Genomic DNA, 13,494 nt, shown 5'->3' with positions numbered 1-13,494 from the left:
GATAATAACAGCAATTAAAGAATATAAAGAAGACACAAATTTAATGTGGTTCGGTCAAGGTGACCTACGTCCACAAGCGGAGAGGAGCAATTTTACTATACCAACAAGAGTATAAAAGAGAGTACAAAATTAGAGTAAATACTCTACTTAATCCCAAATACCCCAAGAGAATAACCTCACAAGATCACTCCAAAGAAAGGGTTCACACAAGTGTTTTTCAACACTCACTCTCTTACAAAATACTCTATAATGAAATAAAGGAGGAGAAAGAAAGATTAGAGTGAAAAGCTCTTGAATTGGTGTGTTTTCAAATGAGGAGAAACTCCTCTATTTATAGCAAGAAATCCTTGGCCTAATAATGGATATTATATCATGGCAAATGTCATGATCCACAAATTTGTTATAATGGATATTATGTCATGGCAAATGTCATGAACTACAAATTTGTTATAATGAATATTACGTCATGACAAATGTCATGAAAATTTGGTCATATTACACTTCGTGTATGATCTACTTCAGTAAAAAAATCTGAAAGATTTTAAACTAGAAGTTGTATATCCTTCGAGTTCCTTTTTTTTTTTTTTTTTGATAATCGTTTTGTCTGGATCGGTTTGCATGTACCTTTTAGTTCTTGAAAGAGCAAAATTACTAGTGCAGGATTATAATTTCATATAAATAATATTTTTTAATAAATAAAAATTTAAAAATATATATAGATGACATTGATTTAGATCTTCCTTTTTTTTTGGGACTAATGACATACTATGAACGGATTGTGATACTTTTTTTTTAATTAAGCCATTCGCCCAGACTTTCACCTTTTGGTGATGGTAGGGGATTTGACATTGATTTCTACCTAGTTGATGAGTAATAATCAAAAGCTCCAGATCATGATACTGAATTTGCACTTTGATAAGTCTTTGCAGGGAGATGAAGTCAAACCGACAGATACCATTATATGCAAATAGGCAAAAAGTACTTATTGCAGTTGAAGAGAAAAGAGAATGAGTGCAAATTACACAATTCACAGTTTCTAGCAGAACATAGTCTTAATCATGTGATTATGGATCAATTAATAGAATCCGATTTAAGATTTAAAAAAGCTTTATTAAAAGCATGTTATTCCCTAAACATCAATCACAAGAATGCCTTCTGTCGGACGTATCTGTGAGGAGATAATGGATGGCAGTTTAGTTGGTTGGTATATATTAGAATAGTACGTTACTACTAAATTATGCATCTATTGAAGAACCTGCATCGATCATAGCAAAAAACTGAATACTCCATAATATTCTTCATTATATTATTCGACTGAATAATATTATATTCTTGATTCTCTTTTTCGACTTGTATAATATATTACCCCCCTAATTCACGTTGGACATGAGAACTGAAAACTTGACCTGAGAACATGGTTTACAAGTCTGTCGTGCAAGGGTGTTCATGGTTCGGTTTGGTCGGTTTTTTCCGAAAAAGAAATCAAGTCAAGTAAGTTGATTTTTTAAATTTTGGAACCAAATCAAATCAATTAAGTCGATTTTTTATCGATTCGGTTTGATTCGGTTTTTCAGTTTTTTCGGTTATTCATCGGTTTTTTTCTTAAATATAAGACATACACTATCAAACGCACATTCCGACGACTATATTTTCAACGTAACACTATCAAATCAATTGCTCTTTGAGAAATCTATCATTTACCAAGATACATTGATGATAATTGAATCAAATAGTGATGAATAATTAAAGTACTCAATTAAAAATCGATTATTTTTAACATGAAATAAATTCTTGTACTTAGAAAAAGAAAACTACCAATCAAACTAGAATGTAAAGGCAAAGAATTAGATTATTATAATAGTAAAGAACTAGACTAAAAATATAAATGACTAGTATGTACCATAATTTTTTAGAAACTTTATATAAAAATATACATATATATAGGTGTAATAATAAATTTAAATAGCTACTTTATAGTCGGTTTGGTTCGGGGTTTTACGGTTATTTTTTTATTAAAACCAAAACCAAACCAAATTTGATCGGTTTTTAAAATTCAAAACCAAAACCAAACCAAACCTAAAAAGTATCGGTCGGTTTGGTTCGATTTTCGGTTTGGTTCGATTTTTCGATTTTTTATGAACACCCTTACTCCCATGGTTTCTCGTGTGCCTTAGAAATAATTACTTATGTTGGTCTTTTATGTGATGCACTTTGATTGAATATGGAGTTTAAAAAGAAAGAAAGACTTTAAAATTTATGGTCTAAAGCAATCCATTTCTATTTGTATGATTATAATTATCTTATTAATTAAAGATAAAATAAAAAGTTTGAAGTTAAATTAGTTCTAAGTATAAAAATATTAAAAATAAACTAAAAAGAAAAATGCATCACTGAAATTGGGACGAGTAACTACTATCTTGTTCAAAAATGGATGTTTGACTGATAAATTTTTGGATTGCGATAGACGTCTGAGAGCATGTAAACGTTAAATTAAGTTATGCTTATACTGGAAACTTTCATTGTTCATCTGTATTTCATATTCCCAAGAGAAAGATACATAATGCATGGGAAATGAGTTGGATGATACAGGAACCTTGCCGTTTTACCCGATATATATGCATGAACCTCTATATATATATATATTCAATTGGTATCTCTTCTAACTAGGCCAATTATACCATGTGGCATTGTAAACTTTTCACTGGATTCTAGGGGTTTGATTGATCCAAGCTTTAATTATGTTGAACAGATAAACAACAGAATGAACCTAGCCACCACATTAATCAAAATTATCTATTTTAGAGCTATATTTGCGTATCGGGGGTCAATGTATTATTGCTCCTGCTTTAGAATAGAAAAGGATTTAATTATGCACATTGATAGTATAAGTTTTTTAAAATTATCAGTGTATTTGTATCTAGCTAGTACAACAAGTTGTTTATTTTATTTTCTTAGTTATCAAATTAATTAAGTTTATCAAAAACAGTTAATATTTGTTGTTGTACGTAGGTCTCTCTAATTAATCTGTTTTTGCAATCAATAATGCAAAATCTCGTGTAGCGGTCGGAAATCCATGAGTCTTCGAGTATTATCGTCTCCCGCTATAAAAAATGAATTTACATGTTCTTGTCTAAAATAAATCAAGCTCGCACGTCGAGAATATAATATATTACTACATTGTTTCTAAATATCCTCTAATCTGATATCTCAATAGTGTCCAAACTTACCTTAGCGTCCCAAAAACTATATGTAAATTTTAATGGCACAGTATCTTACATCATTATTTTCCTATTTTTCATGTAGAGATATATTTGTAAACAATTGTGTTGCAGATTAATTTTTCAAATATGGGGTCTCGGAAACTTGACTAAAGCTGATCACCATATTCGACGTTGCAATAAAACATAGTTACCAATAATATATAATGAGATAAAAACGAAACGAAATTTTTTAAAAAGAGAAATTACATGTCCTAAAAGTTAATGCAGTAGCTGCGAGCTTTAAGCACATTATCCAGAATCTGGATTACACATAACAATAATAGAGCAACAAAATAACTAGAAGAGGAAATCATATACTTATACAACACCTAAAATTAAATTACAGCGACATTTGATGTAGTGTATATCTGAAACAAACATACGAAACAAAATATTAACGTAATTGATTATATGAGAGGCCACTCGTCCAGTGGTTAATCTCTCTATTTCTCACTAATCCAGTGATTGCAAATTAAAGCCTCATTTCTCTTTGTACATTCCCTTGAGAAAGTCCTTTGTTCGAATCCCTATCACCTTTGCATCCGATCTCTTCATGATCCTCAGCCTTTTGCATGATTCAGTAAACATCCTGTAAATCACGGTTTAATATATTCATCAGATTTTCTATTTTTTCCCCGAGATAAGAGTAGTCTGATGCACATAGCATCCCGCATTCACGCAGGGCAGGGGAAAAGTATCCTAATACAGACATTAATGATTGCTTTCACGGTTCGAATTTGTGACTTATAAATCACACGGAAATAATTTTACCGCATTGCTCTGAGGCTCCCCTACAAATAATACTAAACAACAACAAAAAAAAAAATAGTGTAATCTCACAAGTGGGGTATGAGGGGTAATATGTACGCAGACCTTACTCTAACTTTGTGAAGTTAAAAAAGTTATTTCCAATATATCATAATACGAAAAGATCAGTTAAAAGAAAATATAGAAAAAAAATAGAATAAAAAATATTGAAAACATAATTGATTGTGTACTAGGACGAGATGGCAAAGTTGTCTAACAGTTAAATGATAGTCCAAGAGAAAACGTGGTCCAGAAAAGCTTTCAATGTGATAATTACTGCTTGACCTGCTATATATTGTCCTATGGGACAGTCTTGTCTGATTCAACAATTTCTTCGAAAAAATACGTGTTTGTCGGCAATTTCTGACTTCTGGAGAAGAAACTGTGGTTGGTGAAAATCATTGTACAAACTCAGTTTCCCTCTGCCCTTTCACTTTTTGTGTGGGGATACTTTAGACTTTCGGTCTTTTTCTTCGACTATATTATTGAAATTTTATTAATTTTTTTTTTATTCTATGAGTTTGATTTATATGCTAAGTAGTTTAAATTAGGATCGGACTTATCACACATGATTGAATAATTTGTTGCTTCAATTTTTAAAAAAATTGCTCCTACAATTCAGGGATTTCTTCCTAAAAATTGGGTTTTCTTTGGTAACACCGTAAAAAGAAAGGATATAATGGTGGTCGTTTTCATCTTTGTCACTGTTTCCTACGAAAAAATTGGTTTCTAACCTGTCATTTAAATCAATTCTTCTCTCTCTATAACAAGCTAGTTCAGTCGTACTGCTCAAGTCAGCAAAGGAAACTTAAACCTAATATATACACGTAACCAGACACGAATCTAAGATTTAAATTTTATCAGTTCAATCTTAAGATTTTTAACATATAAATTATTCTACTTTTAAGGTTATGAGCTCATATCTACTAATTTTTGCAATATAATAGATTTTTACACATAAATTTATAATTTGTGCTAAAAGTACTGGGCTCAAATGAACCCGGTACCTTCATGTTGCAGTAAAAATAGCACGGACTAGCCAGTTTTCGGACTGGTAATTAAAAAATAGTCAGCGTTTGCAAAGTCATTGAAAAATAGCCACTATTTTGCTGCAACACGGAAAGTTCCAGCATAATATACTAGAGATTGATTCACTTGTGTATGAACTTCCAGCAAATTATGCCGGAACGCTCCAGCACACGGAAAGTTCCAGCATAATATACTGGAGATTGGAGCACATGTGTATGAACTTCCAGCATATTATGTTGGACCAGTATATTATGCTGGAACTCCAGTATATTATAATGAAGTTCCAGTCCGATATTTGTTTTACTAAATTATCTTTATTAATTGTAACTAAAATCTTACCAACAAAGTAATACTTCGTCCTTCCCATTTTAACTGTCGCAAAATAATAAGTTAAAAAGCAAAATAATAAGTTAAAAAAAACTTATTTTTAATATATTGGAATAGTAAAAACTTAAAAGAAACAGTTAGTATAAAATATAAATTAATTGAGGTTCAGTAGTAGGAGTCAGTTAATTAAGGTAAGTATCTAATTTTAGTGTAGAGGTAGAGAACTGAACTTACTCCCAGGGAACGTCGCCGAGAAGCATCCAGTCTCCATCTTTGTCCTCGTATATAGGAATGTACTCTGAACTGTCTCCATCTTTCACCGCTTCGCCTGTCCATATTTTCCCAATCTCATTATTCCCTTTGTCTTTCTAAACCTTCTTTATAATATTTGTAGTAGTATGTACTAATTTCACTATAACTATTAGTACATTATGTATTTTTACAATTTTAAATTTGAAAAAATAATATTTTTATACCTCTTGTGGGTAAATGATTGATTTTTTACGTGTAAAAGTAAATCTTTATGTGTAAACAAAAAATAAAAAATAGTCATAAAACTAAAAATAAGTTTGCAAAAAATCACAAAATCAATTGACTCCCAATATTCCTCATGTTTTTCTTTTTTAATTTTTACACAAATAGTACAAAAGAACATTTTTTACTATCAATATATTTTCACTTGTTGTAATAATATATTAGTATTTTACAAGTTATCAATTGACATTTGCTATAAAAAGATACTTGGGACTTAATGTCGCTTAAGTGACATGATAAATTTCATAATGCGGTTAAAGTATATCAGTAAAGTTTTTGTTTTGCAATTTTGCATGGCATAATTTAATAAACCGAAGAAGCAACAAAACTTACAAATGCCATAGCAACCAAAGAGCTTTTCAAGATTCATGACAAATTCAGAGTAGTCCTTTTGAGTTCCCAAATCAACTTTTCTAAGAAAAGGGACACCATCTAAGCTAACTTTCACGTACATTTTCGATCCTTCACAACTATTATTAAAGCTATAATTCTTTCTCCGATAAGCACAAACCGGCGGCCAACCAACAACTTGGTTTTTGTTGTGACACTTAACATCATCATCGTCGTTAACGTTGCTGCTACTTCGATCATTGTCAATCTCTGAAAACACCCTTTTCTTTTCCCCTGGAATTCCCAATCTTAGCTCAGTAATTTCAAGTTCTGTCGCCATTATTTCTTTTGCTCTTTTTGAAGAGTCAATTTTTTGAGTTAGTTGTTTTGATCAGCAAAAGGGGTAGTAGTTTTAATTTATAGTAAATAGAGGAGCAATGCCAGGTCAATGAAGGCTAAATGGTCGGTCACATGAGATAAAAATGGTAGGGAACTATATGTTACCTAAAACACTAATATGGACCGGCAACTTCCTAATTTTATATGGGAGCACAATCGTACGTTGGGTTATACTATAATTTATAAATTTTGGAGATTTAGTGAGTAGTGTTTGATATTTGTAAACAGAAAACATGCCATGTGATCTCCCTGATTGAAGGGTTCGTCAATTTATGAATTATGTGCATATTTAGACACACACATGCGTGTATATGTCTGCAAAAAAAATACACCGAATATGTTGTGTAATTGTTTCAAGTGTAAAGTGAGGCTTGGAGAAAATTCATGGAAAATAAATAGTGAACCGTTTGGCTTTGGAGATCATAGAGAATTATAACCTGGCCAAGCATTTAAAATCAGTTTATTTTGAAAAATATTTTTCTCAAAAATATTTTTTTTTTTAAATAATGTTTGGCCAAACTTTTATAAAGTGCTTCCAAGTGTATTTTTCTCAAAAATATTTTTGAAAAAAAGCTATACTTTTTTTTGTTTCTCAAAAACCGTTTATGCACTCAAAAGCACTCTTTTACTTCTAAAAACTTGACCAAACAACTTTGGCAAAAATAGCACTTTTGTCCGCAAAGAAACTTGGTAAACATGCTATCAGAATGCAAAAGGAAATGAAAATATACCTGATAAGCATTAAAAGAGACATATCAAAAATTAAAAGTAGGTTGTTTCAACACATGATGTTATATTAATCCCTATATATAATATGTGTATATACTTATGAGAGAGGTTAGCAACGCAACTTATAGAAGTTATTATAAGTTATAGGCCTTACAAAATCATTTCCTAGTCACATTGACATATTGAAATTAATAGAATTTTAAATGCAACTTATGGAAAATTGCTTCTTGTGGCGAGTACAAATCTGTATGAACATTTCCAACAATATCCTATCAAAGAACAGCGACAACCAAAATTCAGAAACCATAGTATCTCTAAGATATAGGAAGCAAAAAGTTTATGTCAAAGAACAATTAGAATATCATGCAATTCTGTTTAAAAAGAAATGATTAATCTACCACCGCTATTGGTACATAAAATCATGCATTGAATAATATATCCTTGAATCCACATAATTGCTCTAATCAGTCTATTATTTAGCAATGATATAGTAGTAGGACTTATGCAAATTAATGAAAAATTTGACATTCTTCCTCCCAAAAGAGAAAAAGAACCAGAAAAATGGGCACTTCCCTCCGATGTTGATTACTTCTGATTAGTGGTGGCAAAATGGATAGGAAAATAGTTTTACAACCGTATTATTCATTAAAAATGAGCTGGATAATGAACTTTTCAAAAATGGATCAAATATGAATAAAATTCATATTATCCACTTATAGCTAACCAATGGGTTTAACTTTAACATTTCAAAGACTCAAATTGGGTGTTTTCTCAAGTTTAAGAAACTAGGTGTGATGACTCGATATGTCATCTTTAAATTTAATAATTATTTATGTGTTCTTAAACCTCAAATAGCACCATTCAGCTTTTCTCGACTAGCACGAATAGTCCGTAAATTTTTCGAAAAGTTTTATGTGAAAAAATTAATTAAAATATAAAATATTACTTCAAAACTCATTTGAGTTGACTTCGGTCAACGTTTTGAGCAAACGAACCCGGATCAGTATTTTGACAGTTTCGGTAGGTCCGTATCGTGATTTGGGACTTGGGCGTATGCCCGGAATTTAGTTTTGAGGTCCCTAGCTTGAGTTATCGCCATTTATTGAAAATTGAAAGTTTGAAAGCTTAAAAATTCCAAAGTTTAACCGCGAATTTGACTTCATCGATATCGGGCTCGGATTGAGATTTCGAGAGTTAGAATAGCTCTGTTATGTCATTTATGACTTGTGCGCCAAATTTGAAATCATTCTCGATTCGTTTAATACGTTTCGGCACGAATTTTGTAAATTGAAATGTTTGAAACTCAAAAGTTCGAATCGAAGTGTGAATTGTAATTTCGATGTTATTTGATGTGATTTGAGAACCCGAGTAAGTCCGTATTACATTACGGGACTGGTTGGTATAATTGGACGAGGTCCCGAGTGGCTCGGGTGAGTTTCGGACGTGTTTCGGATTATTTTTATAAAAATATGCGTGTGTGGTTCTGGTGTTTCGCACCTGCGAAGAAGGAGTCGTAGATGCGCAGCTGCTTCTGCGAGAAGCTGGTCGCTTCTGCGACTTGGGCACTGGCCAGTTCCTTCGCTTTTGCAGAGAAATGAGGCGCAGATGCGCGACCGCTTCTGCGAAGGCTCAAGCGCTTCTGCGGAAGAGACCGCTTTTGCGGTCGTTTGGTCGCTTTTGCGATGTCGCAGGTGCGACATTGAAGTCCGAAAATGCAGAATTTTTTCTGGCAGCCTCACTTCGCAAATGCGAGCTCGTAGATACGGCATTTGTGCCTGCAAATGCGTAAAAGCCTGGACAAAACCCATAAAATCGAGAGTTAGCCATTTTTACTCATTTTTGAGTTGAGTCTCGGATTTGGGCGATTTTAAAGGGGTTTTTCATGACTTCAAACTGGGTAAGTGTTCTTTATCATATATTGATTATATTTCATAAATCCATGGTTAAATTCATTGTTTATTTCGGATTTAAATGGAGAAAGGTGAGATTTTTGTAAAACTTTTCAAAAATAAAAATTTAGGATTTGGAGACCCATTTGACATCGGAAATTGATAATTTTTATGTGGCTAGACTCGTCTCGGAAAGAGTGTTCGGATTTCGTGAGTTTTTTCGAGATTTGAGACGTGGGTCCCACTGTTGAATTTTGAGATGAATTTCGGGTTTTAATTCAGAAAATTAGTAATTTCATGTGGAATTAATTCCTACGAATCGTGTTGAGTATATTGAATTATTTGTGACTAGATTTGAAACTTTTGGACACTAATTCGCAAGGCAAAGGTGTATTGGAATCTTGAGTTGGTTGCAAATCGAGGTAAGTGTCGTGGTTAACCTTGACTTGAGGGAGTAGGACTTATTTGTCTATTCGCTACGTGATTTAATGTGCGAGTACAATGTATATGTGAGGTGACGAGTACTTATGCGTTGTGGTTGAGTCAAAGCATGCGGGTAGAATTTGTTTATTATGAATAATTGCCTATTTAATTAAGATATTCCTGCTTAAGTTATTATTATTTATTTGATCATTTTTTATGAAATTATTGTTGAATATTTTGGAAGGTGAGATCGGTATTCTGGTATTGAATTGATTGATAAGTATATATCCCCGTATTTTAATACTCTTTCGAATTTATATTATTATTTTTATGGTAAGGAAGAGTGTAAAAGCACGAAGGGTAATGCCGTGCCAATTTCACATTATTATTTATTGAATTATGAAGTGAGGAAGAGAGTTAAAGCACAAAGGGTGATGGCGTGCCATTTTCAAAGAGTATAAAAGCACAAAGGGTCATGTCGTGCCAGAAGAGAGTTAAAGCACAAAGGGTGATGTCGTGCCAGAAGAGAGTTAAAGCACGAAGGTTGATATCGTGCCAATCTTATTATTTATTTATTAATTTATGAAAAGAATGAGAGTAAAAGCACGAAGGGTGGTGTCGTGCCATTTTCATATTATCAGCTGCTCATTTTATTGTTGATGAATTAATTGGCTGCTACGTGACACTTCTCCTGCTGAAGTTTCTATATCATTCCCCTTCGCATGTTCCCTCCCAAATTTATAAATTATTATTTATTGTGTTATTGTTGCTTCGTATTTGTATATACTCGTACAGGTTGTTTATGTACGTGTCTTGTCATAGCCTCATCACAATTTCGTCGAGGTTAGGCTCGACACTTACAGAATACATGGGGTCGGTTGTACTCATACTACACTCTGCACTTCTTGTGCAGATTTTAGAGTTGGTCCCAGTGGCGTACCATAGACCTACTCGGATTCAACCACCTAGAGGAGACTTGAGGTATAACTGCACAACGTCCACAGTTCTGAAGTCCCCTTCTATCTTATCTTAGCTGTGTATTATCTTTTAAACAGCTTAAATTTTATTCAGATATTTATTTGTATTATTCTAGTAGCTCGTGCACTTGTGACACCAGATTCGGGGATGTATTTGGATGATTCGGTTGTTATCGTCTTTCGCACTTTATTTCAGTAATCGACTACCGTTTAATTTGATTTATTTTAAAATGGTTAAGATTATTTTAATGTTGGCTTGCCTAGCAAGTGAAATGGTAGGCGCCATCACGGTCCTTGAATGTGGGAATTTCGGGTCGTGATACTAGAAATTCTCCCAAAAGTGATAATATTCAGGATGCCATGTTATCTGTCGGTTAACTCATTTTCTATTCATATTAAATATAGATCGGGCCAAATATTTTATTTGTTTTTTCATTATCTGTTTTCAACCTGCTCATATCTGATCCCATGCGCACGTTTGTCGCTCCTACTTCTACTCATGATCCTCATGCATCTTTTTTCCCCTCGTATTGAAAATTAAATCAAGATTAATTTGTATTCTTATATCGTCTAAGATTTGATATTTTTTATTTTAATTAATTCATGTCTAGTTAGGTTTTGTTTACCAAGTTTATATTGGAATAGATTTTGTTAGTCTAGTCAAATTTGATTTGTAGTATTATAAATAGAGTACTACTACATATTTTCTATTGTCGAGAAGTAGCTATGATGTAGAAAGATTAAAGAGTTTCTATGTTCTGAATAAAAAAATCCCATACCACGTTCTTTCTCTAGTTTGATAAATTTTTTCTATATAGTTTTTGTTGAATTTTTTGCGTGTGCCTAAATTCTTTTTCGGGTTATTACAATCCTTCAAATTGGTATCAGAGCCTGGGTGAGATCCTGTCAAAGCCGGTAAAAGAATCCTTCAAATTGGTATGAGAGCCTGTGTGAGATCTTGTCGAAACCGGTAAAAGATCTCAAAAAAAAATATGGATACTCTATTACCTAATTGTCCCTTTTTTGTATTTGATGGCAAAAGTATGAAACTTGGTATCAACAGATGAAGAATTATTTTTAAGGCTATTGGATTATGGTCCACCATTGATAAAGAATTGGAGGAACCCCCAGAAGGCACAACATTGACGGGTGATGCAGCTATGTAATTGGAGAAGAAGAGACATTTAGATTATAGGGCACGCTATTATCTCTCCATCAAGGTCGAATTGTATGTATCTAAAATAATATTTGCATGCAAAGTCATCAAAGGAGGCTTGGACAATTTTGGTAAAGTCATATCGAAGAGCTGCTGATATAAAGAAGGAGAAACTACAAGAATTTAGGAGTCAATTTGAGTTGGCTTATATGAGACCAACAGAGTCTGACAAAGAATTATTTACAAGAATTGAAGAAATAGTCAATGGTCTAAGGACCAACGGAGAAGTATTGGAAGAAGTTAAAGTTGTTGAAAAACTATCGCAGTCTCTAAGTTTAAAGTTTCACAATAACAAAGTTATTCTTGAGGCTACCAAAGATCTTAGCACGCTCAGACTTGATGATTTAAAAATCGAATCAGTGACATACGGGATATTATTAAATCAACATAAAGATAGGACAGTGGAGGAGGCATCGCAAGAAAAGGATTATCATCCAAAAGAAAAAGAAAACACACCAAATCTGACGAAAATAAATCAAGAAGACCAAAATTTAGAAACAGTCGAGATAAGTAGAGAAGGTACATATAATTTTTATTGTGATAAAGATTCTAGTGAATGCGAAGGAAAGTCAAAAAAAATTCAAATTGATCTATCAAAAATTTCTCCAGTTGTTAAAAGGGAAGATTTAGTTGCAACGGATGCCCGTCCAAAAGAGGTTGGTGTTTCACAAGAAAAATTATCTGATGATATTAAAGATGAATCCAATAATAATGAAAGAAGTAAGATGATTCATCAAGAGAAAGTTTCTGATAATCTCCTAAGATTGAGGCGGAAATAGCTTGGAATCTAGAACCATGCACAACAACGTATGATCATAGATAGTGAAGATACAATCAATTTTGTACCATTATTCGAGATTACATGTTTTAAGGAGTACGACGAAATGATTATTGATGCCATTACTCTACAACCTATAGGATGGCCAATTGGAGTTGAATGGATGTACAAGACCAACCACAAGGCAACGAGAGAAGTAGACAGTTTTAAAGTAAAGAAAAAATATGTTGATGATAATTTGAAGGGATCTACCATGAGTAAAGCTAAATCAAGTATGACCAATATTGAAGAGAAATTGAAATTGACTAAATATGATACTCGCGACTTTGTTGATGCTACATATTTTAGCAAATTAGTAAAGAGCATAAGGTATTTGACTTCTACACGATTTGATATTACTCATGACATGTTCAAGTTTGAAAATCTTGGTTTAAGGGAGGCTGTTGGAAATTAAACCAATATTAATTAGTATTCTTATATCGTCTAAGATTTGATATTTGTTATTTTAATTAATTCATGTCTAGTTAGGTTTTGTTTACGAAGTTCATATTGGAATAGGTTTTGTTAGTCTAGTCAAATTTGGTTTGTAGTATTATAAATAGGGGTGTTACTACATATTTTTTATTATGGAGAAGTAGTTATGATGTAGAGAGATTCAATAATTTATGAGTTGCGAAAAAGCCTCCTATCACGTTCTCTCCCTAATTTAATAAATTTCTTCTATATAATCTTTGTTGAATTTTTTGCTTGTGCCTTAATTATTCTCGGATATTTCAACCCTTCACCAGATCCTCAT

At 32.5% G+C, this 13,494-nt stretch overlaps 1 protein-coding gene across 1 annotated transcript; it reads right to left on the bottom strand.

Annotated features, from left to right (window-relative positions):
* Nucleotides 1-3,425: 3,425 nt before the first annotated feature.
* Nucleotides 3,426-6,830, bottom strand: LOC104114942 (auxin-induced protein AUX22-like). The gene is made up of 3 exons (XM_009625499.4): nucleotides 6,291-6,830; nucleotides 5,658-5,751; nucleotides 3,426-3,849 (listed from the first exon to the last, which is right to left on the bottom strand). Exons 1-3 carry the CDS (start codon nucleotides 6,625-6,627, stop codon nucleotides 3,741-3,743), a joined length of 540 nt encoding a protein of 179 aa, XP_009623794.1. The 5' UTR covers nucleotides 6,628-6,830; the 3' UTR covers nucleotides 3,426-3,740.
* Nucleotides 6,831-13,494: the final 6,664 nt, after the last annotated feature.

This window comes from Nicotiana tomentosiformis, chromosome 6 (assembly GCF_000390325.3).
Source record: "Nicotiana tomentosiformis chromosome 6, ASM39032v3, whole genome shotgun sequence".
Taxonomy (NCBI): Eukaryota; Viridiplantae; Streptophyta; class Magnoliopsida; order Solanales; family Solanaceae; genus Nicotiana; species Nicotiana tomentosiformis.
Note: the sequence above shows the minus strand (reverse complement) of the source record. Positions and strands in the feature narration are given on the sequence as shown.

Bases quoted from the DNA above. Each gene is read 5' to 3' on its own strand.
- LOC104114942 (XM_009625499.4), bottom strand. From the start codon at position 6,627: ATGGCGACAGAACTTGAAATTACTGAGCTAAGATTGGGAATTCCAGGG. The intron at 5,752-6,290 runs GTAAGTTTTGTT...AAATATGGACAG, and splicing joins CTTTGGTTGCTATGGCATTT to GCGAAGCGGTGAAAGATGGA. The intron at 3,850-5,657 runs GTAAGTTCAGTT...CGTGATTTACAG, and splicing joins CTCGGCGACGTTCCCTGGGA to GATGTTTACTGAATCATGCA.